The sequence below is a fragment of the Oncorhynchus gorbuscha genome, linkage group LG11, assembly GCF_021184085.1.
Source record: "Oncorhynchus gorbuscha isolate QuinsamMale2020 ecotype Even-year linkage group LG11, OgorEven_v1.0, whole genome shotgun sequence".
Lineage (NCBI taxonomy): Eukaryota > Metazoa > Chordata > Actinopteri > Salmoniformes > Salmonidae > Oncorhynchus > Oncorhynchus gorbuscha.
In genome coordinates, this window is record NC_060183.1 from 54,734,034 (window position 1) to 54,761,008 (window position 26,975).

At 46.3% G+C, this 26,975-nt stretch overlaps 1 protein-coding gene across 2 annotated transcripts in view; it reads right to left on the reverse strand.

Moving 5' to 3' along the window:
- Positions 1-26,975, reverse strand: part of LOC124048944 (pappalysin-1-like) — a 125,660-nt gene that overhangs the window by 54,346 nt on the left and 44,339 nt on the right. For both annotated transcript variants that reach the window (XM_046370133.1, XM_046370132.1), the window contains exons 9-11: positions 20,278-20,406; positions 19,732-19,823; positions 16,023-16,219 (exon numbers count right to left, since the gene is read on the reverse strand). In XM_046370133.1, coding sequence (XP_046226089.1) covers positions 16,023-16,219; positions 19,732-19,823; positions 20,278-20,406 — 418 coding nt within the window. The remainder of the gene's footprint in view (positions 1-16,022; positions 16,220-19,731; positions 19,824-20,277; positions 20,407-26,975) is intronic.

A 26,975-nucleotide genomic window follows, 5' to 3' on the forward strand; every position in this document is an offset into this window, starting at 1 on the left:
CTACCCCAGCCAAACCTGGATGATGCTGGGCCAATTGTGCACCGCCCTACGGGACTCCCAATCACGTCTGGATGTTGATACAGCCTGGAATCGAACCAGGGACTGGAGTGGGAACCTCTTGCACTGAGATGCAGTGCCTTAGACCGCTGTGCCACTCAGGAGCCAAGGTAGGCATACCTACATTAGTTAGTTGTACAACTGAATGCATCCCACTGAAATGTGTCTTCTGCATTTAACCCAACCCCTCTGAAGCAAAGAGAGGTGCGGCTGCTGCCTTAATCGACATCGGCACCCAGGGACCAGTGGGTTTACGGGGGCAGAATGACAGATTTTTACTTTGTCATCTCAGGATTCGATCCAGCAACCTTTTGGCTACTGGCCCAACGCTCCTACCCGCCAGGCTACCTGCCTACCTGGGGGTAGAGTGTACAGACACAGGCACAAGGACACACAGTTTCGCCCATTGCCTGATGCCAGTGAAATCAGACACCTGTAACCAGAGACGTCCACACAGAGCTAGACGAACCAGACGCAGTGGTGGAAACTACCCAGAAGCTCTTGGAGTAATCTATCTGTCTCCTGGATCTGCCGAGGTGACAGTTATGGATAGGCAGAGGAGGGAGCTGAGGTGACGAAGACCTAGCTACCTGATCGTTTCTGTTGTTGTTTGGTGATATTCTTCATGGTGCTTCCCTCTCAATGCACTGGGGCACTGCTGATGTCTTGTGTTGAGAGTTGCTATGGCTCCTCACCCTGCTACAGACTGGAGCGGCGAGTGAATATTGCACAGGTGACAGCCAACCAATGACTTATTTATGTAAACACAGGTAGCACTGAGTCGAAGTCCCCCACCCCCCTCTGTGTTTTTATAACACCCCACAGTTTTCGACAGACAGAGCTAGCACACTGTAATTGCACGTCAAGCTTGCCCTCTAGCAAACACCTATAAAGAGCAATGCCGGCAGGAGGGTTCATCAGCCTCCAAAGTTCTGTTACTCCCCAGCCTCCTCCTGTACAATGGCAAGAGTCAGACTAGTCCAAGTAAGATTGGTCATTCATTTGATTTGGTCATTAGGAGGTTGTAAATACAACCCCCAACCTCCCCCAAGGACTGACCCTGTGTGTGTGTTTGTGTGTTTGTGTGTGTGTATACATATGTGTGTGTAAGGTTGGGGTGGGGGGGTGATGGGGGTGTAAAGCAGGAGCCCACAGAGGACCACATAGCAGGGGCCTTGCATCACGGAGCGAACCACAACAGAGCAGCCAACAAGGCCTCTAACATAAGCAACACACAGGGAAAAATAAACCAATAAAACAAATGCTGGACAATAAATCGTCGGAGACCGCAGCTTGAGAGAGTACGTCGGAAGAGGGAAAGGAGAAAGAAGAAACAACACTTGAGTCTAAACTTAGAGCCTTTTTTGTTCACTTTGTTATGGCAGTAAAAAAGTCCTCTGCCGCGCCGATCAACTAAATTGCTACAACATTATCGCACGAGATGTTGACAAAAGACAGTCCCAGAGACTATTTTAGGTCTCTGTGTTGCAAGAGAGAGGATGAGAGAAAGAGAGAGAGAGAGAGAGAGAGAGAGAGAGAGAGAGAGAGAGAGAGAGAGAGAGAGAGAGAGAGAGAGAGAGAGAGAGAGAGAGAGAGAGAGGGATGAGAGAGAAAGAGGAGAGAGAGAGCGAGAGAGAGAGAGAGAGATGAGAGAAAGAGAGAAAGAGAGAGAGAGAGAGAGAGAGAGAGAGAGAGAGAGAGAGAGAGAGAGAGAGAGAGAGAGAGAGAGAGAGAGAGAGAGAGAGAGAGAGAGAGAGAGAGAGAGAGAGAGAGAGAGAGAGAGAGAGAGAGAGAGAGAGATGAGAGAGAGAGAGAGAGAGAGAGAGAGAGAGAGAGGATGAGAGAAGAGAGAGAGAGAGAAAGAGTGAGAGAGAGAGCAGAGAGAGAGAGAAGAGAGAGAGAGAGAGAGAGAGAGAGAGAGAGAGAGAGAGAGAGAGAGAGAGAGAGAGAGAGAGAGAGAGAGAGAGAGAGAGAGAGAGAGAGAGAGCGAGGATGAGAGAAAGAGAGAGAAGAGAGAGAAAGAGAGAGAGAGAGAAAATTAAAAAGTCCCTATAAAAGAGGTGAGAGTAGTGTTGTCAGCCCTCTGCGGTTTCCTCACACTTGTAGCAGTCTAAAGACAAGGCCATGTGGCCGCAGACCCCTTCTACTGTCACATCAAGGGGGAGGGTAAAACAGAAGGAGGGAGGGAGAGACGGCACCCGTTTCTCATCCTCAAACACCAATAATGCACCCCCCTCTCATCCCCTCCATTCCACCCCCTGCGTCCCTTCAGCCTCTGCGCAGCTCAAACTGGGTGTTTGGAAGTTACAAGTAAAACACCTAAAGCCTATGCTTCCCTAACAACACAGCAGCAACAGTGACGACGGAGCTCTAAGACCTGTACTGTTGTGTTTTCCCCCCTCTACCCCTCCATGGTTCCTTCATTCAGACCAGCTGTCTGCTTACGAGCAGGTCTGCAGAAACACGCTTTTGTTTTTAAATCACCACTTAAGGTAAAAGGAGGGAAGGAGGGTCGAGAGCAGACAGGCAGCAGTCTCATTGTGGGTGTGAGAGAGATAGACACAATTAGACCCACCTGAATCATGAGAAAACAAAAAGATAATTACTTAGCACATTGGAAAGAATTAACAAAAAACGAGCAAACTAGATTGCTATTTGGCCCTAAACAGAGAGTACACAGCGGCATACCTGACCACTCTGACTGACCCAAACTTAAGGAAAGCTTTGACTACGTACAGTCTCAGTTAGCATCGCTTTCCCGTTGAGAAAGGCCACCGTAGGCAGACCTGGCTCTCAAGAGAAGACAGGCTATGTGCTCACTGCCCACAAAATGAGGTGGAAACTGAGCTGCACATCCTAACCTCCTGTCCAATGTATGACCATATTAGAAACACATATTTCCCTCAGATTACACAGATCCACAAAGAATTAGAACACAAACCCAGTTTTGATAAATTCCCATATCTACTGGTTGAAATACTACAGTGTGCCATCACAGCAGCAATATTTGTGACCTGTTGCCACAAGAAAAGGGTGAAGAACAAACACCATTGTAAATACAATCCATGTTTATGTTTATTTGTTTTCCCTTTTGTACTTTCACTATTTGCACATCATTACAACACTGTATATAGACATTATATGACATTTGAAATGTCTTTATTCTTTTAGAAATTCTGTGAGTGTAATGTTTACTGTTCATTTTTATTGTTTATTTCACTTTTGTTTATTATCTACTTCCCTTGCTTTGACAATGTTAACATATGTTTCCCATGCCAATAAAGCCCTTGAATTGAATTGAATTGAATTGAGAGAGAGAGAGCGAGCGAGCGAGAGAGAGGGTGTGGGGTTTGGCATTGAGGCCATTCTCCTGTGTGTCTCCTCCATGGAGGGGTTCACCCAGTCTGGCTGAAACAGAGAGCCCTACTTCCCCTTTGGCCCTATAGTCATATCAGCCTAGACCAGACAGATCCCAGGATGCATGTTGGCTGCCCTGACCCACACGCTTTAGTAAGCTACGTGAGAAGGCTCCATTTGAAGAATCTTGCAGCCAGGGCAATCATTCAGGGTGGTAGAGAGAGGGAAAGTGAGAGAGAAAGAAAGAGACAGAGACAGACACACAGAGAGAGACAGAGAGAGACAGAGAGAGACAGAGAGAGACAGAGGGAGACAGAGGGAGACAGAGGGAGACAGAGACAGACAGAGAGAGACAGAGACAGAGAGAGACAGAGAGAGACAGAGAGAGACAGAGAGAGACAGAGAGAGACAGAGAGACAGAGAGAGACAGAGAGACAGAGAGACAGAGAGACAGAGAGAGACAGAGAGACAGAGAGAGACAGAGAGAGAGAGACAGAGAGAGACAGCGACACAGATAGAGACAGAGAGACAGAGAGATGGAGAGAGACAGAGAGAGACAGAGAGACAGAGAGACACAGAGAGACAGAGAGAGACAGAGAGACAGAGAGAGACAGAGATAGACAGAGAGAGACAGAGAGACAGAGAGAGACAGAGAGACGGAGAGATGGAGACAGAGAGAGACACAGAGAGACAGAGACAGAGAGAGACACAGAGAGACAGAGAGAGACAGAGAGAGACAGAGAGAGACAGAGAGAGACAGAGAGACGGATAAACGGAGAGACAGGGAGACAGAGAGAGACAGAGACAGAGAGCATGGAGCAGGTTTTCGCTCAAATGTAGCAAATAGGACAGACTGCCTATTAGCACCGTTTCTCACAATGATCCCCACCAAATGAAAGATGTACAGAGAAGGAGGAGGGAGAGGGTAAGAAAACCACAGAGCCAGAGACATAATGATGGTCTTAATTGCTTAATTTGCCTCCACTGTGGCGTTTCCCGCTGCGGTTCAGATCGGATGCCAGTGGTAGAAGTTAGATCACCTCTGCAGAGGGAAGCCTTAGCCACAGCCAGGCTGGGAGAAGAGAGAGGCCCCTGACCATAACACCAACCTCTACAACCAGTCACACACAGCCAGGCTGGGAGAAGAGAGAGGCCCCTGACCATAACACCAACCTCTACAACCAGTCACACACAGCCAGGCTGGGAGAAGAGAGAGGCCCCTGACCATATCGCCAACCTCTACAACCAGTCACACACAGCCAGGCCGGGAGAAGAGAGAGGCCCCTGACCATATCGCCAACCTCTACAACAAGTCACACACAGCCAGGCCGGGAGAAGAGAGAGGCCCCTGACCATATCGCCAACCTCTACAACAAGTCACACACAGCCAGGCCGGGAGAAGAGAGAGGCCCCTGACCATAACACCAACCTATACAACCAGTCACACACAGCCAGGCTGGGAGAAGAGAGAGGCCCCTGACCATAACACCAACCTCTACAACCAGTCACACACAGCCAGGCTGGGAGAAGAGAGAGGCCCCTGACCATAACACCAACATCTACAACCAGTCACACACAGCCAGGCTGAGAGAAGAGAGAGGCCCCTGACCATAACACCAACCTCTACAACCAGTCACACACAGCCAGGCTGAGAGAAGAGAGAGGCCCCTGACCATATCACCAACCTCTACAACCAGTCACACACAGCCAGGCTGAGAGAAGAGAGAGGCCCCTGACCATATCGCCAACCTCTACAACCAGTCACACACAGCCAGGCTGGGAGAAGAGAGAGGCCCCTGACCATATCGCCAACCTCTACAACCAGTCACACACAGCCAGGCTGGGAGAAGAGAGAGGCCCCTGACCATAACGCCAACCTCTACAACCAGTCACACACAGCCAGGCTGAGAGAAGAGAGAGGCCCCTGACCATATCACCAACCTCTACAACCAGTCACACACAGCCAGGCTGGGAGAAGAGAGAGGCCCTGACCATAACGCCAACCTCTACAACCAGTCACACACAGCCAGGCTGAGAGAAGAGAGAGGCCCCTGACCATAACACCAACCTCTACAACCAGTCACAGCCAGGCTGAGAGAAGAGAGAGGCCCCAGACCATAACACTAACCTCTACAACCAGTCACAAACAGCCAGGCTGAGAGAAGAGAGAGGCCCCAGACCATAACACCGAACCCAACGCTAACCTCAGCCTTAGGCGGAAACACACACACAGTCAAGATGGAAGAGAGAGGGCCCTAACCCCAACCCTAGGTCTATAGCTATAAACACACAGTCAGGCGAGCTGGAAGAGAGAAAGAGGGAGAGGCCCCAAGCGTAACCCCAAACCCAACAGTAACCTCAGCCACCCAAGAGCAGCCCACTCACAATATGTTAACTGGCTGCAGTGTGATCTCACAGTTCCTCTCTCTCTAACCTCATGGCCATCCTGCAGAGGAGAGGACATGCAGCATCTCTGGGACTCAGTTCATGAGTTGAAATTAGCCCATGCTTGTATACACTTCTCCGCAAATATTTTCATTCATAAATATGAATGACATCTAATCAAGCCATAAACATCTGTGTTGCTTCTCCACAGAATGGTCCACATTCTGCTCCTGTGTACTGCGTAGCTTATGAAAGGCCTATTCAGGGCGAGGGGTGACCCTGTTTGGCCTCTCAGGATTGGTTGTGAAAAGTGCAGCTTTGGAACACGGCGTTTGTTGGAGCTTGTCCGCCCTCGCTGACTACCGCCGGCTTCCTCTACGTCCGGCTGCCCCTCCCTAAGTACACTGGATTCAACACACATTACGGCACATTTGGGGAGCGGATGTTTCTTATTTGGCCACGGCTCCCAAATGTGTTTATTTATTTCATCGAAACACATCCAGTAAACAGCTGCTTTGCTTCTTTTTCTTCTCTTTTTTCATTCATCCCCGCTTTGTTTTGTGAAAGTTAGCATAAATAAGAGCTCCATCAGGGCGGAAGAGGCGAGCATCTGTGAGACATTTGCGGGTCGAGTCCTGTGCGAGGTTCAAACCGCCATTATTTAGTGGAATGCTGGTAAGCGCCTGACGTGTGAGGTAATGTCCTGTCACCGAGGAGACACGGCTCCCCAACCCCACCCTTACCGCCAGGCACACCGTCCCATTGGCTACCGAGCTAATAACGGGGCTTATACGGCCTACTGAGAGGAGGCCATGTTCTAGCCGCAGCCCAGCGAGTGAGCTGAGGGCAAAGTAATAGTGTGGTCTACCTACTCCCCTGATCTCATCTGTCAAGACCTAAGCAGTGGCTGGTGCTACGACCACAGGACCAGGGTGGGTGGGTGCACCAGTGCCAGGCCAACCAGCCGATCGCAGATGGATTCAGAATGGCGATGGATTCCTTGGGCATGGCCTTCTTTGTCAGGCTGCCACTGGCACATAAATGTCCCTCACTCAACACGTCCAACACTCGTCCCTGCGGCCAAAACCTACGTGTTAACAGCTCGAAATGTAAATGAGGGCTGCTGATACCTCCAGAACCCGACCTGATGGGGTTACCAGATGGTCCCCTTAATGATAATTGAAACAGGAGAACGTCGGAACGCCATTCAGGGCTTTTTTAATGTTACCACATGCTTATGTCACTGGCCGCAAGCCTGACGAGGAGTGTGGTTTGGAGTGGGTTTATAGTGTGAGGGAAACATGCCCTTCCTTGTAGTTCCTCACCGAGAGCACAGAGCTGTTAGCTACTGGATGGGCTTTGGTGTGTGTGTTGCTGCCTGCGCACACTGCACTTCTGGGACTCGGAACAAAACCACGGTGATTGTTTCCTTGTTTTTACGAGCCAGACACTTTTTTCCCCTCCTCCTCCTCCTCCTCTTCTCTCATGTTCTTCCCTCCTCCTCTTCTAGTCAACGATGGGTTACCTGAGGGACCACGCCGTCTTCGTTGCCAGTGAGTAGAAATCTCTATCCATAGATCCCTGCCCGTGCACATTCATGGTCTAACGTGCTAAACGCCTGGACTCAGCATCATATGCTGGTGATTGTGGCGTCAGTCGACTGCTACTATCCTGTAGTCTGCCTGGGATCCATGAAAAAACACTGGGGCTCTCTAGGGCTCTGGACCGGGGTTGCGTCAGAGATCGCTGGGCAGCATCCATCCCCTGAGAAATCACCTGGCTCACCATTAAATGGTTTACTGTAATATGCATGGCTGGTTGCTAGCGCTAAGCCCAATTCACCAATTAACCCAGCTAAAATAAATATCCCATGGTGTTACTGTGTGAACATTGTGTTGTGCTGCACAAAGACAGGAGTGGTACAATGAATCCTCTGGGGACCACGACTATAATCCTACATGAAGCATGGCCCACTTACTGTAGCTGCTGCTGAACAGACTTCGGACGGTATGTGATGTGTGTGGTGTGTGTGTGAACGTGCGTGCATGTGTTCCATGGGAAAGCAAAAACATATGTTCATGTACGTACACTTCCCAAAGCAGACCCTCAAACACTGGTCTTCTATATGCATCTATACATGGCAAACCCTAACATCGTACCACTTCCTCAATGGGAAAGATGAAGCTAGCACGACAGATGAGTTGGCCAAGAAACACATTTCAAATGTGCAAGGAGGCAGATTGGTATCGTCATTAACACTTATCAACCCTCAAATTGTTTTAATGCTTAAGTTAATTACATCTCTTGTGTCTGTGTGGTATTTTAATTAAATAAAAAAGCAGAGTTGTGATGACTTTGAATCTGTTTCAAATAATTAAATAAGGGCTGTCCTTGGGGTGTGAAACTGGGGTTTTGCCAATTTATGCATTAGTGTCCATTATTTGTTCTGAAATGTTAATTCTAAGCCATGGCATTTTCCATAAAATGCACATCTGAAGCGTTGCTCCTCCCTGTGTTACTGGCTGTAGACATTATTCGCTAGGATCAAATTGACAGCAGACATAATCCATTAACAAACTGTCTGAGGTCTTTAGTGAAGGGAATAGAGCTGGTGACGAAAGCAAAGCACACAGTACAAAGAAACACTGTCTGCCTTCTTCCTCTCCTCTCTGTCCGCCTCGCTCTCTCCCTTTCCTACTCTCTCTTTCTCTCTGTCCGCCTTGCTCTCTCCCTTTCCTACTCTCTCTTTCTCTCTGTCCGCCTCGCTCTCTCCCTTTCCTACTCTCTCGTTCTCTCTGTCCGCCTCGCTCTCTCCCTTTCCTACTCTCTCTTTCTCTCTGTCCGCCTTGCTCTCTGCCTTTCCTACTCTCTCTTTCTCTCTGTCCCCCTTGCTCTCTCCCTTTCCTACTCTCTCTTTCTCTCTGTCCGCCTCGCTCTCTCCCTTTCCTACTCTCTCGTTCTCTCTGTCCCCCTTGCTCTCTCCCTTTCCTACTCTCTCTTTCTCTCTGTCCGCCTCGCTCTCTCCCTTTCCTACTCTCTCTTTCTCTCTGTCTGTCCGTCTATCTCTCCCTTTCCTACTCTCTCTTTCTCTGTGTCCGCCTCGCTCTCTCCCTTTCCTACTCTCTCTCTCTTTCTCTCTGTCTGTCCGTCTCTCTCTCTCCCTTTCCTACTCTCTATTTTGCTCTGTCCATCTCTCTCTCTCTCTTTCTCTCTGTCTGTCTGTCTCTCTTTCTCCCTTTCCTACTCTCTCTTTCTCTCTGTATCTTTCCTACTCTCTCTTTCTCTCTGTCTGTCTGTCTCTCTCTCTCCCTTTCCTACTCTCTCTTTCTCTCTGTCCACCTCGCTCTCTCCCTTTCCTACTCTCTCTCTCTTTCTCTCTGTCTGTCCGTCTCTCTCTCTCCCTTTCCTACTCTCTCTTTCTCTCTGTCCACCTCGCTCTCTCCCTTTCCTACTCTCTCTCTCTTTCTCTCTGTCTGTCCGTCTCTCTCTCTCCCTTTCCTACTCTCTCTTTTGCTCTGTCCATCTCTCTCTCTCTTTCTCTCTGTCTGTCTGTCTCTCTTTCTCCCTTTCCTACTCTCTCTTTTTCTCTGTATCTTTCCTACTCTCTCTTTCTCTCTGTATCTTTCCTACTCTCTCTTTTTCTCTGTATCTTTCCTACTCTCTCTTTCTCTCTGTATCTTTCCTACTCTCTCTTTTCTCTGTATCTTTCCTACTCTCTCTTTTTCTCTGTATCTTTCCTACTCTCTCTTTTTCTCTGTATCTTTCCTACTCTCTCTTTTTCTCTGTATCTTTCCTACTCTCTCTTTTTCTCTGTATCTTTCCTACTCTCTCTTTTTCTCTGTATCTTTCCTACTCTCTCTTTCTCTCTGTATCTTTCCTACTCTCTCTTTCTCTCTGTATCTTTCCTACTCTCTCTTTCTCTCTGTATCTTTCCTACTCTCTCTTTTTCTCTGTATCTTTCCTACTCTCTCTTTCTCTCTGTATCTTTCCTACTCTCTCTTTCTCTCTGTCTGTCTGTCTCTCTTTCTCCCTTTCCTACTCTCTCTTTCTCTCTGTATCTTTCCTACTCTCTCTTTTTCTCTGTATCTTTCCTACTCTCTCTTATTCTCTGTATCTTTCCTACTCTCTCTTTCTCTCTGTATCTTTCCTACTCTCTCTTTCTCTCTGTATCTTTCCTACTCTCTCTGTATCTTTCCTACTCTCTCTTTCTCTCTGTATCTTTCCTACTCTCTCTTTTCTCTGTATCATTCCTACTCTCTCTTTCTCTATGTCCGTCTCTGTCTCACATCCTATTTCTGTGCCTCATTCTTTTTCCTATTCTCTCTCACACTCTCTCTATCGCCTTCTGTCTTCATCTGTCTGTCCCTCCATCCCATGTGCCCTTTACACATTCTCAGAGTGCAAGACATCTCAATGGAGCGCCACCTCCACATTCATTCTGGATGGAGTAAGTTACCCTCCTGCACAACCGGTACACTGTGCAACCGACATGATAAAACTGACGGCGAGAAGAAAAAAACTAGGAAAGAAAATCAAACAGAGCGTGGGCCCTGCCCTCCGACAGGGCGAGGGGCTATAAAAGTCAACAGGCGAGCCCGGTAGCCACGCTCAGTGGCCCTCTGATAGATGTGTGTCACTCTCAATCGCTGATTTCTTCTTGAAAGAAGAAAGACTGCAGGCTACTCAGCTCTCAGCTGTTACACACAGTGGCAGTGTGTATATTTTGTTTCCTAAGTACAAGTCTTTGCATGCTGCGTTATATCATTTCTCAGCCTGGTTCTGGCCCTGACGGCCAGACTGTCAGACAGTGCATGTGTCTTCAGGGGAATGATGTGTTTCTTCTGTACTTATGTATGGCCTGGTGCCGGAAGGTTGTTGCTCACCCAGATGGAGGGAAGAAGGAAGCTGCCAGAATTTTGCTCAGTGTTGCAGATGTGTGGATGAGAATGATCCACCATCGACTTGCTTGGCAAAAGTTTGCCCTGAACTTCCTATAAGAAGTTAATTTACTGTATCTAACCAGGTGCAGACATATGTTGGCCTGTGTGCATCTGGCCTGCCTGTAGATACACCCTCCGGTAACCCCAGTCAGATTCCATGAATAACCAGTAAAAATCATCCCAAGTGCCTTCGTCCTCCATTCGTCTGTTGTTCCTTTCGTGCATCCTGACAGATTCCTATCATTAGCTCTCTCCCTCTGGTCCCCGCACACCCTGCCTCCCTGTCCCTTTGCAATGTTGAAACCTCACCTGGCCCGACACTGCCCCGAGGGTGTTTGGAGCCAGGAGCCTTCCACCATCACCCACACTACCTGGGGCTGGGGCTGCTGGCTGGTCCTTGCCCTTGTTTACCACTGAAGATCCAGATCAGAAGCACCCATGGTTCCATGCCCCAAACTCGTTTCCATGACCTCACAGCTCTGAGCCATGACATGTGAAGTTCAGCCTCAAAGCGTAAATAGAATGTATATGGTACAGTGGGAAACTGTAGGTTTCTGGTAAACCTGTTATGTCCAAGTGAAATCTGCACTAAACAGTAAACATGGAAAAGTCATGAAAGAAAACAATAAAGTCTATGTATCAGCAACATCGCTGGAAAAGTAAGTGTTACACCCGTGTGTAACTATCTAGTTACAGCACGTAACATTGCCAAAAACACCTATATGTATAGTTAAGGGCGAACAACATTGCTTCGGTACAGTGCAGTACCAACCTTCAGCGGGAAGCGGAACTGGATAGTGACCCAATCAGCCTTGCATGGAGGGAAAACTGTAACGAGCAAACTTGAGTCTGTGGAAGTTGCTTATGGTACCAATAAACCCTAGGTGCTCTGGTTACAGTAGACAGGAAATCAGAACGTGTCATCTCCTGTGCCCACCTTTGGGGGAGAGAATATGGAAGGCAGGGGATATTGTGTGTGGGGCGTGCAGTCCATACAAAGAGGTAGCTGAGTACTGTAATTTTGTGAGACAGCTTTATTGTCATCTTGACTGGGGGAGATATTATCTCTGAGCGCACAGGCCAGGATCAAATAGAGTGTGTGCGTGCCACGTCTGGATGAAGGATCTCCCTAAAGGTGCGGCAGGAGCTGGGCACGGGGAGTCCGAGGGAAGCCTGACAGGTTGAGGAAGCATGTGCTGAAAAGTAGCCATTACTGTAATGATCAACAGTGAAGGCATGTCAGATGAACCCAACTTAAACCCAGCCTTTTTCATCCGAGTGTTTTAAGACACTGAAACCACAAGGTCCTTAACTCAGGGTCAACACATGCTGCTACTGTAGCTGCTGCTGTTCCTGGATAGCGTCAGATGTTGTTGTATGGTGTATGCGTGTGTATGCGTACAGTGTGAGTGTGTGTGCATGTGATGGTGTGTGTGTAGCCTACGGTAGGTGGCCTTGCAGTTTGGCAGTGATACCATCTCAAGCTGACCCAGGGCACTGTGTTCTTCACAGTAGAAATCATTTTTGGAGCACGTGTGCTGTTCTGCTGGGTCTTCAGGGAAAATAGCTTCTTATGCAACTACATTGGTGGGAACACACTTTGTCTCCTCTCTCACACACATCGAGCTGTGAGCTCGTGTAGATAGTATGAACATTGAGGTCACAAAAGGAGCTCAACACTTGTATTGAGAGGCCACCTTTCTCTGTATTGAAAACACTGCGTAGACTCAATTACATTCTTTGTGCAAAAACAGCTCTGAAAACATGAATATATGCAGACACTTTTATCCAAAAGCGACTCAGTCATGCGTGCATACATTTTACATGTGGGTGGTCCCAGGAATTGATCCCACTACCCTGGCCTTACAAGGACCATGGTCTACCAACTGAGCTGCAAAGGACCACACTGAAGTGCTTCTAGTCCCAATAGTTTCAGTGGGATGTATGCCACTCTTTTTGAAGTCTGTACGATGATTCCTGTCTATTTTAAATGTTGTTTTGGCTTTATAGTAAGATCTCTGTCAATCGGGCAGAAATACACACATACAGTATAATATTATACAAATAATACAAAAATGTCCGTTACACACCAGTCCATTTTCCCTGTACTATGTCCAACCATATAACACATTAAAGTACCACAACAGCGGCACTTTTTTTCTGAGTTACTCAAGATGCTGCACAATGATTTAAGTCAATAACCAGGTTTCCCTCAAAATGTCAACAAAATAAAATATTCTAGAGAAGGTGGGATCATATTGTATCGGTAAGCTTAATTATGTGAGACATATCAGTGGAAATACAATGCAAAAATATTGATATAATATCCATCATATCAAAGTAATATGATATGTTGCATGGTTCTCCTCATTGTGACTCATACAGTTTCATTGTGACTCATACAGTTTCATTGTGACTCATACAGTTGTATTGTGAAAGCATACAGTTTCTTAGGCTATAGATGAAATAAATGATGATGAACTTCACAGGGTGATGAGCTTTTGAGCTTTTGGAACCCCATTAAACTTGTATTTTTTATTCAGTACATGGGAATTTAACTGCAAAAGTCATTTTCATGTGCACTACGTCATCATGCACAGACTTTTATCCGAAACAAATCCATTTTATGTAAATACATTTCTGGAGGGAAAATGTACATATTTTGTTTATGCAGATTTTAGAATATTTGCATGAAAATCTGCCGCCAATTGGGTGGAAACCTAGCTAGTGAGTAATTGTTTTAGTCAAAGTATGATATATTTGGGCTTGAATTGGGAAATCCAAAGTGGGACATTCATGGAAATTGTGTCAATGTCATGTTTTCTTATGATATACTGTGAAAATAATTTCCAGACTAAATTTCGCTTCAGGGCTGGATTTTATGACATTGTTTATTAATCAGAAACAGCTGCAAACTTCTTCCTCTTTGCGACTGAGCTGAGCCAAACAGCCGTGCGTCCACTTGGCCTCCTGAGCCATGGAGCAAATTCAAACGTATGTTTTTGCGCCTCCACTTTTTTTACCAGAAAGTTATCATAATCCATTGCATAATTTGTCAATTTGCTATATTTCTTTTTGCTAGTCTGTATTAAAAAATATATATGATCATTTTAGAAATTGTAAAATTGCGTGATATGATTTCATTTCGGAACCCTTCTCCCCCCGTTGCCCCAAGATGAATGGTTTTTACCATTCACTACTGTTTCACTACACACTCCACTGCTTTGATTGGTGCAGCTAGAAACCACAATTGTCTGTCCTATAATGAAAAGGAAGCTGCAAAAGAAAATTCAAGGACCTTGTTTATCTATTTTGTTGTGCTGTTGTCACATTTGTATTGGTGTTTTGTGTCTGATGTGCTCAGGGTGTTGTCATTTGCGGTGTGCATCTTGAGCAAAGTCATTGTAGACTATCATTTCTTCCCCTATGAGAACGATGAGCATGGGCTGATGTGGCTATTCTGTACTGCAGCCAAAGCCTGCCAGCAGCCTACCTACCAAAGGTTGCACAGTCCGTGTCCAATACAATGTAGAAAAACGCATGTCAACCTTTCAACAGTTATCCATATTACCGGAGATTCATCTTAATACTATTTCTTTAGCTGATTCACAGCAACAATTTATGGAAAATGCCACAACTATATTGGTGAAGTCAAATATAGTAGTTTCTGTTGGAAATGTTTTCCCTTAAATGATTATGACAAACCCAGCTCCAGCCATAGCCAGCCATATCCCTAGCAAGTTGGCTAATCTTTTCAATATGGTGTAGTAAACATAAATAAGACAGCAACAACAGATAACATTAACTAGCTAGATAAGGTTAGCAAGATAGCTAGCTAGCGAGATAAGGTTAGCATGCTAGCTAGCTACACTGAAAGCTTGTCAGTGCCATATTCGAAGGGAGAAATCACCACAACGCTCCTTCCCACCCCCAATTCATTAATATGTATAAGTAACCTGCGTCATTCTTCTGAGGTGGAACCTGATCAAGCTTTTCCGCTCTAGAACATGAGTTACGATGCCCTTTTGTGGGGTCCTTTAATAAGCCTGCCTCCAATTAAATAACACTTTGTTAATCATTATATCCAATCTAATAACATTGTGGTAACGGCCTGTAGAGCAGAGAGAGGTTCAATAGGACAGAACCTAATGCAGTTGTTCTCTGTGTAGTGTGTTTTTGGCACTCAGTGATTCCCTGTGTCCCAAGACAGCAACAGATCAATGGCCCCAGAGTCTCTGAGTGGAATCAATGATATCTTCTCCTGTCCTCCATAAGCATTACATTAATGAAAGCTATAAACTTCACCTCAGACAACAGACAGCTCTCTCTTTACAACACCCCGGGGCCAAAAATGAATCAGATAACGTTTTCAAGAGCTTTTCGGGCTCAGTTTCCTCCCCCCAGAAAAGAAAAGCTGGAGACTTCTGAGATGAGAATAAACTTCCCAAACAAAATGCTGACATCATGGGGGCCTGTCAAGGTGAAGTGTAGACATCGGTTGTCTTCGTGACCTTACAAGCCCCTGAACATAGACTCAGCTCACAGTAACAGATACAGACATTCATAAGTAGCTAAATAATACCAAAAATATTTAACAAGGTAATGTGAGGTGGCATGTACACATTACATTGGCTACCATTATCTGTCTGTCATAACCACTTATGGAAAACCATGTCATTGTTAAAACTACTTGGTGCTGAAAAATGGAGGATTACCTGGACAAGTACCAATAACAAACACCAAAGTTTGCTGCAAAGTGTTTCAAATGTTTTCTGTTGAGTGCCCTATTGAACACTACCTATAATGTGGTGTGGCGTAGATTAAGGATGTACATTAAGGAAGTACCTGGGCCTCCAAAGTGGTGCAGTAGTTTAAGGCACTGCATTGCAGTGCTAGCTGTGCCACTAGAGTTCTTGGGTTCAAGTCCAGGCTCTGTTGCAGCCGGCCGCAACTGGGAGACCCATGGGGCGGTGTACAATTGGCCCAGTGTTGTCCGAGTTAGGGGAGCGTTTGGTTGGCAAGGATGTCCTTGTCCCATCTCACACTAGTGACTCCTTTGGCAGGCCGGGTGCAGTGCACGCTTACATGGTTGCCAGGTTCACAGTGTTTCCTCTAACACATTGGTGCGGCTAGCTTCCGGGTTAGGTGAGCAGTGTGGCTGGGTTGTGTTTTAGAGGACGCACACCTCTCCCAAGTCCGTAAGGGATGGGACAAGACTGTAACTACCAATTGGATACCATGAAAAAGGGGTAAACATTTTTTGTAATAATTTGTAGGAAGTACCTTAGTGACAGCAGGATAGCCGGCAGCCACCTCGCCAGGGCAGTAGAGACTCTCCTGGTGGGACACGTGCACGGCTGTGGCCCACTGGTCCAAGAAGCCACTGGGGGTATACAGGCCACAGTCCCTCACGCTGGTCTCCCGCTCAAAGTCCTCACACACTCCGTCACCGTCGTAGAAGTAACACATACTGGGCTCCTCTGGAGGGAGGGAGAGAAGAGAGAAGAGTGAAGAGATTCAATCTTAATGTTCGCTCTTAAACCGTTTGGATTGTGTGGAGGTTAATGTGTGTTTGTGAATGAACTTGAAAACGGTTTCAAAACTGTTAGTGTTGATGTCAATGACCTTGTTGAACTGGGTCCAGATTACCCAATATATATATATATATCATAGCTTATCCATTGCACTTTAGCTATCAACTGCATTTGCTAATAGTTGATCTTGTCTTGGTTTATTGTCTTGTCTTGTGTTGGATGTTTAGGTCTTGTCTTGTGTTGGATGTTTAGGCCACACTCACTACTGTACCACACCTCAACAATTATTCCTGCTTTATTCATGAGGTCCGAAAACTATTTGGTAGAGAACATTCGACATGGGGATAGAGGAAGCTAGAGATGCTATCTGTTTAGGATAAAACAGCTTTTATTTGTTTAAATAAGGCCTTTTAGCATGGTCGGTATTTTACACTCTAGACATTTTTCAGAACTTTCGATCTATTTGTGGTTTTAAAACTCTTTTGATTGGCCAGCTGTGTCACAAGGAAGAACCCCACGTTGCAAAGTTGAGAAACAGGTACATTTATCACACGTTTAATGTTTGACCGTGTAGTCCTCTGTTGCTTAGTTAGTGGAGCATGGTGCTTACACTGCCAGGGTTGTGGGTTCGATTCCCTTGGCCACCCATACGTAAATGTATGCATGCATGACTTGAAGTCGCTTTGAATAAAAGCATCTGCTAAATGGAATATATATATATATATATATATATATATTTGTTAGAGTGTGTGCTTTGAGGACTGGTAAGTGGACGAGTCCATTATCGAAGGGATATTTTTCCTCAAGCACACAAGGCATCTTGGGTAACACAGAGACAGTTCTCTCAGATACTGACCAACAGTGAGTGGCAAACACGTCCCACAAGATGCAACTCCATTGCTGCACACCATAACATCAGTTTCTCTCTAAGAGTACAATGTATCAACAGTGGGAGTATTTTAAAATCCATCTTTCTCCCCTCCTTCTCTTCTCACCTCCTCCCCCTCCCCTCTCACAGAGTGTAAACATGTCTGCCCTCTCTGCCCTCTCAGCAGTTCCAGCTTTCCCTTGCTTGTCTCCCATCATTGTTTTCGTTTCAGTTGACAGAAATGGGATGTCTGCATAAATAAAGTAACACTCAAGGGGTGCCCTCTCCTGCAGGGGAAGGCTGGGAAAGAGTAGGGCCTCCAGGAGCGTAACACTATCTGATGAACTTGACAGATTAGGATCGTTTCTGTTTTATTTAGAGAGAGAGGAGGGGGCGAGAGGGAGAGTTGAGAGAGCGAGACCAGGCAGGAGGATACACCAGTATGGCTTTTCCAGACATCCCACCCGGAGTTGGGGCTGGAGCTGGGGCTAGGGCTGGAGCTGGGGCTGGAGCTGGGGCTAGGGCTGGAGCTGGGGCTGGAGTTGGGGCTGGAGCTGGGGCTAGGGCTGGAGCTGGGGCTGGAGCTGGGGCTGGAGCTGGGTCTGGGTCTGGAGTTGGGGAAGGAGCTGGGGCTGGAGTTGGGGCTGGAGCTGGGGCTGGAGCTGGGGCTGGGGCTGGAGCTGGGGCTGGAGTTGGGGCTGGAGCTGGAGTTGGTGCTGGAACTGGGGCTGGAGCTGGGGCTGGAGTTGGGGCTGGAGCTGGAGCTGGGGCTGGGGTTGGAGCTGGGGCTGGAGCTGGGGCTGGGGATGGAGCTGGGCCTGGAGTTGGGGCTGGAGCTGGGGCTGGAGCTGGGGCTGGGGCTGGAGTTGGGGCTGGAGTTGGGGCTAGGAAAGGGGCTGGGGCAGGGGCTGGAGTTGGGGTTGGAGCTGGGCTAGTGGAGGCTGGGTTGTGCGTGTGCTCTCAGTGTCGGGGTTCCAGTTAAGGGGAAGGCGGCATTCTGTGCCAAGTTGGCTGGGCCTCCTCGAATTTCCAGCCCTCCCCAGCTCTGCTCCGCTTAGTGCTGTACTCTGCTCTGACGATGTTGAAACGAGAGGCTGCAGAGGGGGCATATAGAATGCACTCCTGCCACTCCAAACGGATGGAGAGTGAGATGCAGAGAGAGAAAAGGTGTGAGAGGAAGAGCGAGAAAGAAACTGAGAGTGAAAAAGAGAGAGAGAGAAAGAAAAGGAGAGACTGAGAGACTGAGAGAAGAGGTGATTGAGTTCAGGAGGGAAACAATGATAAAATTGATGAACCAGAAGAGAGAGGAGAAGAAAGCAAGGGTTACAGAGGAAAACAAGGAGGTAGAAGGAGGCTGAATAACGTTGGGAATAGATAGATAAAGAGGCGAAGGCCATAGAGAACGAGAGCTGTTCTGTGAAGCTGTACGATGACTCTATTCAACAAGGGAACCCAGTCAACTTACCTCCTCAGCCTATACACATTTAATTTATTCCCTTATGGCAACAGTATGTGTACAGTATCTGTCCCTTCTCCCTAGCCTGAGAGCACGTCAGGCTGCACCATGCTCTGTGTTAGCCGCTCGTTCAACAGGCAGACCGACAGACAGAAGGTCCCTTCATTATAGTGTCCGATTTCCACACAAAAACTAGGAATATGTCACACACATATCCCAAAGCGCTGCGGTCAACGGAAAACGACGCTGCCGTGCTCTCACGGGAGTTGTGAGACACACACATAAACGCTCATGCAAACATGTGCATGCATGCACATCACTCGACGAGGCGAGATCAGCTATGACACAATGGGACTTTTTATTGTATGAAAAAACAGGAGAGGAAGAGAAAAATATTCACTCGAAGGAGGACAGGAAATCATCCATCTATTGACCAAACAGTGACTGGCGAGAACGCCAGAGGATCCAATCCACTGAGTGAAGTTGTTAATTCTCTCTTCACAGGACAATCCTTCCCAAACTCTCAGCGAGACATCAACATGCCCATGATACACAATGGCATCTGCTCTTATGAGAAACGCATCAAGCCCTTTGGACAAGTCCCAGACACAGATGTGAAACTAGCGAATGCCTCGCCGCTGTCACTCACAGAGCCAGCGAGTGACTAGCATGTTACTCACATCTACCCACAACTCATACGCCTCTCAACCACACACACTGGAGCATCCTCCTACCGATAAGAGGCACAGGAACTACCGTAACAGCTGGCCAATTAAAATAAACTTGCTAAGTTCAAGGGACCAATGAAATCGTCAAATTGGAATGTAAAGTAAAATGTGGCTGTGTAGTTCCGCCCTCATAGAGATCTCAATGGGGATGGAAATTGTATTCTTCTGTGTCTTACCAATGAATCACCTTTTGAAGCATGCATAATGTGTCAGCTATGGACATTATTCATTTTGAGTCATAGAACCAGCCACTGTGTTAAATAACGGTTATTCATATTCGATTGGTTGTGTGTCCGTGACATTAAGAAAATATGTCACCATAAGTGACATACCGTATAACTAATATGTTAACTAGGGACAAATAACTACAATGGTTAAAATTTTGATGGTGCTGAGGAGGACGTACCGACACAGTTGAAGAAGGGCTCCTTCTTACACTGGCTGGAGCAGCCGTCTCCATTCATGGAGTTCATATCATCACACTCCTCTCCCTGGGCCCTGAGAGAGACAGAGACAGAGACAGAGACAGAGACAGAGACAGAGACAGAGACAGAGACAGAGACAGAGACAGAGACAGAGACAGAGACAGAGACAGAGACAGAGACACAGACAGACAGACAGACAGACAGACAGACAGACAGACAGACAGACAGACAGACAGACAGACAGACAGACAGACAGACAGACAGACAGACAGACAGACAGACAGACAGACAGACAGACAGACAGACAGACAGACAGACAGACAGACAGACAGACAGACAGACAGACAGACAGACAGACAGACAGACAGACAGACAGACAGACAGACAGACAGACAGACAGACAGACAGACAGACAGACAGACAGACAGACAGACAGACAGACAGACAGACAGACAGACAGGAGACTGTTACTGGGAGAACAATCACACGCAAGCACGCAGACATGCAAACACACACACACACGTTACCTCTGGATGCGTCCATCTCCACAGTATGGTGCCCCAAGCTGGTGGGTGAGGGGTGGGGAGGGTTCACTCTCACTGCGGGCTGAGATGGTTTGGACCTGGTAGGTGTACACACTGCTTGGTACCACATCCCTAAAGACACACACAGATGAAAACTTTAGCTGTCCTGCCCCAGATAAAACGGAAACACATCCAAGCGCACACACACACACACACACACACACACACACACACACACACACACACACACACACACACACACACACACACACACACACACACACACACACACACACACACACACACACACACACACACACACACACACACACACATACAGGGGAGCAACCTTTAGCTGGCACCACATCTCTACAAACACACACAGAGAGTAAACATTTAGCTGGCACCACATCTCTACAAACACACACAGAGAATAAGCCTTTAGCTGGCACCACATCTCTACAAACACACACAGAGAATAAACCTTTAGCTGACACCACATCTCTACAAGCACACACAGAGAATAAGACTTTAGCTGACACCACATCTCTACAAACACACACAGAGAATAAACCTTTAGCTGACACCACATCTCTACAAACACACAGAGAATAACTCTTTCGCTGACACCACATCTCTACAAACACACACAGAGAATAAACCTTTAGCTGGCACCACATCTTTACAAACACACACAGAGAATAAGCATTTAGCTGACACCACATCTCTACAAACACACACAGAGAATAAGCCTTTAGCTGACACCACATCTCTACAAACACACACAGAGAATAAGCCTTTAGCTGGCACCACGTCGATAACAAACACACACAGAGAATAAGCCTTAAGCTGACACCACATCTCTACAAACACACACAGAGAATAAGCCTTTAGCTGACACCACATCTCTACAAACACACAGAGAATAAGCCTTTAGCTGGCACCACATCGATAACAAACACACACAGTGAATAAGCCTTTAGCTGACACCACATCTCTACAAACACACAGAGAATAACTCTTTCGCTGACACCACATCTCTACAAACACACACAGAGAATAAACCTTTAGCTGGCACCACATCTCTACAAACACACACAGAGAATGAACCTTTAGCTGGCACCACATCTCTACAAACACACACAGAGAATAAACCTTTAGCTGGCACCACATCTCTACAAACACACACAGAGAATGAACCTTTAGCTGGCACCACATCTCTACAAACACACACAGAGAATAAACCTTTAGCTGGCACCACATCTCTACAAACACAAACAGAGAATAAACCTTTAGCTGGCACCACATCGATAACAAACACACACAGAGAATAAGCCTTTAGCTGACACCACATCTCTACAAACACACACAGAGAATAAGCCTTTAGCTGGCACCACATCTCTACAAACACACACAGAGAATAAACCTTTAGCTGGCACCACATCTCTACAAACACACACAGAGAATGAACCTTTAGCTGGCACCACATCTCTACAAACACACACAGAGAATAAACCTTTAGCTGGCACCACATCTCTACAAACACAAACAGAGAATAAACCTTTAGCTGGCACCACATCGATAACAAACACACACAGAGAATAAGCCTTTAGCTGACACCACATCTCTACAAACACACACAGAGAATAAGCCTTTAGCTGACACCACATCTCTACAAACACACACAGAGAATAAGCCTTTAGCTGACACCACATCTCTACAAACACACACAGAGAATAAGCCTTTAGCTGACACCACATCTCTACAAACACACAGAGAATAAGCCTTTAGCTGGCACCACATCGATAACAAACACACACAGTGAATAAGCCTTGAGCTGACACCACATCTCTAAAAACACACAGAAAATAAGCCTTTAGCTGGCACCACGTCGATAACAAACACACACAGAGAATAAGCCTTAAGCTGACACCACATCTCTACAAACACACACAGAGAATAAGCCTTTAGCTGACACCACATCTCTACAAACACACAGAGAATAAGCCTTTAGCTGGCACCACATCGATAACAAACACACAGAGAGAATAAGCCTTTAGCTGACAACACATCTCTAGAAACACACACAGAGAATAAGCCTTTAGCTGACACCACATCTCTACAAACACACAGAGAATAAGCCTTTAGCTGGCACCACATCGATAACAAACACACACAGAGAATAAGCCTTTAGCTGACACCACATCTCTACAAACACACACAGAATAAGCCTTTAGCTGGCACCACATTTCTACAAACACACACAGAGAATAAGCCTTTAGCTGACACCACATCTCTACAAAGACACACAGAATAAGCCTTTAGCTGACACCACATCTCTACAAACACACACAGAGAATAAGCCTTAAGCTGGCACCACATCTCTACAAACACACACAGAGAATAAGCCTTTAGCTGACACCACATCTCTACAAACACACACAGAGAATAAGCCTTTAGCTGACACCACATCTCTACAAACATACACAGAGAATAGACCTTCAGCCCACTGACCTAGAGTGGTGATAGAGTGGCCAAGACTATTGGCCCTAGAAATACCAAGAGCATTTAAGGATGAATCCTAACTTAAGATCTGTGTGTGGAACTTGATTTTCCACAAACGTCCCATTGACAAAATTTGTGTTTTACGCATCAGTTTGAGTTCAGTCCTATAAGAACAAATTCCAGTAACCTACAAAGAGAGGTCCATAAAGGCTCTGCACGATCAATGCACTGAGACTGCACTCGTGAAGGTGGTAAATTATATTTTAATGGCATCAGACCAAGGCTCTGCATCTGTCCTCGTGCTCCTAGACCTTAGGGCTGCTTTTGATACCATCGATCATCACATTCTTTTGGAGAGATTTAAAACCCAAATTGGTCTACACGGACAAGTTCTGGCCTGGTTTAGATCTTATCTGTCGGAAAGATATCAGTTTGTCTCTGTGGATGGTTTGTCTTCTGACAAATCAACTGTACATTTCGGTGTTCCTCAAGGTTCAGTTTTAGATCCACTATTGTTTTTACTATATATTTTATCTCTTGGTGATGTCATTCGGAAACATAATGTTAACTTTTACTGCTATGCTGACAATACACAGCTGTACATTTCGATGAAACATGGTGAAGCCCCAAATTCGCCCTCTGTGGAAGCCTGTGTTTCAGACATAAGGAAGTGGATGGCTGCAAACGTTCTACTTTTAAACTCGGACAAAACAGAGATGCTTGTTCTAGGTCCCAAGAAACAAAGAGGTCTTCTGTTGGATCTGACAATTAATCTTGATGGTTGTACAGTCATCTCAAATAAAACTATGAAGGACCTCTGCGTTACTTTGGACCCTGATCTCTCTTTTGACGAACATATCAAGACTGTTTCAAGGACAGATTTTTTCCATCTTCATAACATTGCAAAAATCAGAAACTTTCTGCCCAATAATGATGTAGATAAGTTCATCCATGCTCTTGTCACTTCTAGATTAGACTGCTGCAATGCTCTACTTTCTGGCTACACGGATAAAGCACTAAATAAACTCCAGTTAGTACTAAACACAGCTGCTAGAATCTTCACTAGAACCAAAAAATTTGATCATTTTACTCCAGTTATAGGCTCTCTATACTGGCTTCCTGTTAAGGCTAGGGCTGATTTCAAGGTTTTACTGCTAACCTACAAGGCATTACATGGGCTTGCTCCTACCTATCTTTCCGATTTGGTCCTGCCGTACATACCTACACATACGCAGCGGTCACAAGATGCAGGCCTCCTTACTGTCCTTAGGATTTGGTCTCGACCTTTAAGTCTTTATTGAAAACTCATCTCTTCAGTAGGTCCTATGATTGAGTGTAGTCTGGCCCAGGGGTGTGAAGGTGAACGGAGAGGCACTGGGGCAACGAACCGCCCTTGCAGTCTCTGCTTGGTCGGTTCCCCTCTATCCACTGGGATTCTCTGCCTCTAACCCTATTACGGGGACTAAGTCACTGGTTTACTGGTGCTCTTCCATGCGTCACTTGAGTAGGTTGAGTCACTGATGTGATCTTTCTGTCCGGGTTGGAGCCCCCCTCTGGTTTGTGCCGTGGGTGAGACCTTCTTGGGCTATACTCAGCCTTGTCTCAAGGTACTAGGTTGGTGGTTGAATATATCCCTCTAGTGGTGTGGGGGCTGTGCTTTGGCAAAGTGGGTGGGGTTATATCTTGCCTGTTTGACCCTGTCCGGGGGTATTGTCGGACAGGGCCACAGTGTCTCCCACCCGCTCCTGACTCAGCGTCCAGTATTTATGCTGCAATAGTTTATGTGTTGGGGGGCTAGGGTCAGTCTGTTATATCTGTTATATATATCTGTCTCATCTGGTGTCTTGTGTGAATTTAATTATGCTCCCACTAATTCTCTCTCTCTTTCTCGCTCTCTTCTCTTGGAGGACCTGAGCCCTAGCACCATGCACAAGGACTACCTGTCCTGATGACTCCTTGCTGTCCCCAGTCCACCTGGTCATGCTGCTGCTCCAGTTTCAACTGTTCTGCCTGCGGCTATGCAACCCTGACCTGTTCACTGAACATGCTACCTTGTCCCGGACCTGCTGTTTTGGACTCTCTCGCTACTGCACCTGCTGTCTCTAACTCTGAATGATCGGCTATGAAAAGCCAACTGACATTTACTCCTGAGGTGCTGTCCTGTTGCACCCTCTAAAACCACTGTGATTATTATTATCTGACCCTGCTGGTCATCTATGAATGTTTGAACATCTTGGCCATGTTCTGTTATAATCTCCACCAGGCACAGCCAGAAGAGCCTTGTTCCTCTCTAGGTTTCTTCCAAGGTTCTGGCCTTTCTAGGGAGGTTTTCCTAGCCACCGTGCTTCCACATCTGCATTACTTGCTGTTGGGGTTTTAGGCTGGGTTACTGTACAGCACTTTGTGACATCGACTGATGTTAAAAGCGCTTTATAAATCAATTTGATTGATTAATGAGCAGGGTGAGGGTGGGTATGTATGACTGTTATAGTAGGTTTCTATTGCAGGATATTCAGGAAAATGGCACAGTATTCACGCACCTCTGTCCCTACAGGCTGTATGGGTTCCTGCCTTTCCCCCTCCTACTATGTTGTTCTGTAAGTGATATATCTATGGAGCCGCTCCACAAAGACAGACAAAGTGAGTTCACATTCGAACAAAAAGTCAAGGCGTGCTGGTCGCTGTGACCGCAGAATGTGTGTGGGTCTGTTTATGTGTGTGTGTGTGTGTGTGTGTGTGTGTGTGTGTGTGTGTGTGTGTGTGTGTGTGTGTGTGTGTGTGTGTGTGTGTGTGTGTGTGTGTGTGTGTGTGTGTGTGTGTGTGTGTGTGTGTGTGTGTGTGTGTGTGTGTGTGTGTGTGTGTGTGTGTGTGTGTGTGACACTCACACATGTATGCCTTTTGTGCATCTGTGTCTGTTTAGGTATAGAGGTGAGGGAACAGCCACGGGCCACAGTATACTCAGCTGTACACCTCTCCTTCCGCCCCACTCCGATGACACTTGGACACAAATAAACATCTGGCGAGGGGCTTCAGCACCGCTTTCATTGGGTGTAATACAATATGGCCCGCGCAGGCCAAAAACAAGATGGGAGTTAAAAAAACATCCAGCTGCATAGCTCCGCATCAGTGTGCTCTCTGCGGTCCGAGCCAGCATGATATCTCAACACTGTAGCCTACGACACAATAAACAGGGTGTCCACCCACTCTGCCCAGTGGTGATGGCATTTCACTTCCTCATGTTATAAAATACATTTTACCAAGACAAATATGATTCTCATGTTCTGAATTGTTCAGTGGGGTCTTTCTCTAACGTATCATTAACATGGTATCCAAAAAGTCTGATTTCGTAACATAATGCACTCCATAATAGCACCGGGCTCTGTTGACAAAGCGGTGCAGCTTTCTTGCTGAAACTTTCTCGTTTTGTGGTCGTCGTCGTCCAAGTTGTTTCCAAGGGTTGCAAATAGCAAAATTAGCATGACACAAGGTTTTGAAAATATAAAGCTTGCTGTACGCTCGGTGCTCCATTGACTATTCAGAGAAAAGTTTGTTTTTGTGAGAATTCATCAAAAAATAACAGGAACTTGGCATTAATATGAATAGGGTGAATAGGGTGAATAGGGTGAATAGGGTGAATAGGGTGAATAGGGTGAATAGGGTGAATAGGGTATAGTAAAATATGAAAATATCATGTCTCAAAATCGATATCCATCTTGCCTCTATATAGTTTTATGTCTTCCGGATTTGAGAAGAAAGATGACAAGTTCAACAGTAAGCCTTAATTCTCACACAGCTTCCAGCCTAGCTGACGCCTTGCTATTTTCCAGATTTTTGACAACTATATTTCTCTGGCCTCCGTTGATTTAGTCACCCTAATCCTGGCCATCCTACAAGGGTAGACACTCCAACTGGTTTTTCAACGGATTATGAGACATGCGGTTTGAACCATTGCTTTTCTTAGATGATTATCTACACAACTAACATATCATTTTACCCATTGGTCAAAAGATGAGTTTTTGATTGGACACCCTTCAGTGAATGTGTCAAGGGAATCAGGAGATATACTGTATGCATGTGGTTGGCCTTGGTTTTGATTGTGTTTTATTTAATGGTCAGTTATCATCATGAGAGTTGCTGGTTCATGTTTGGAGAGGAATTTCCTGGAGACAGAATAACAGGGAAGATGTTATAGAATG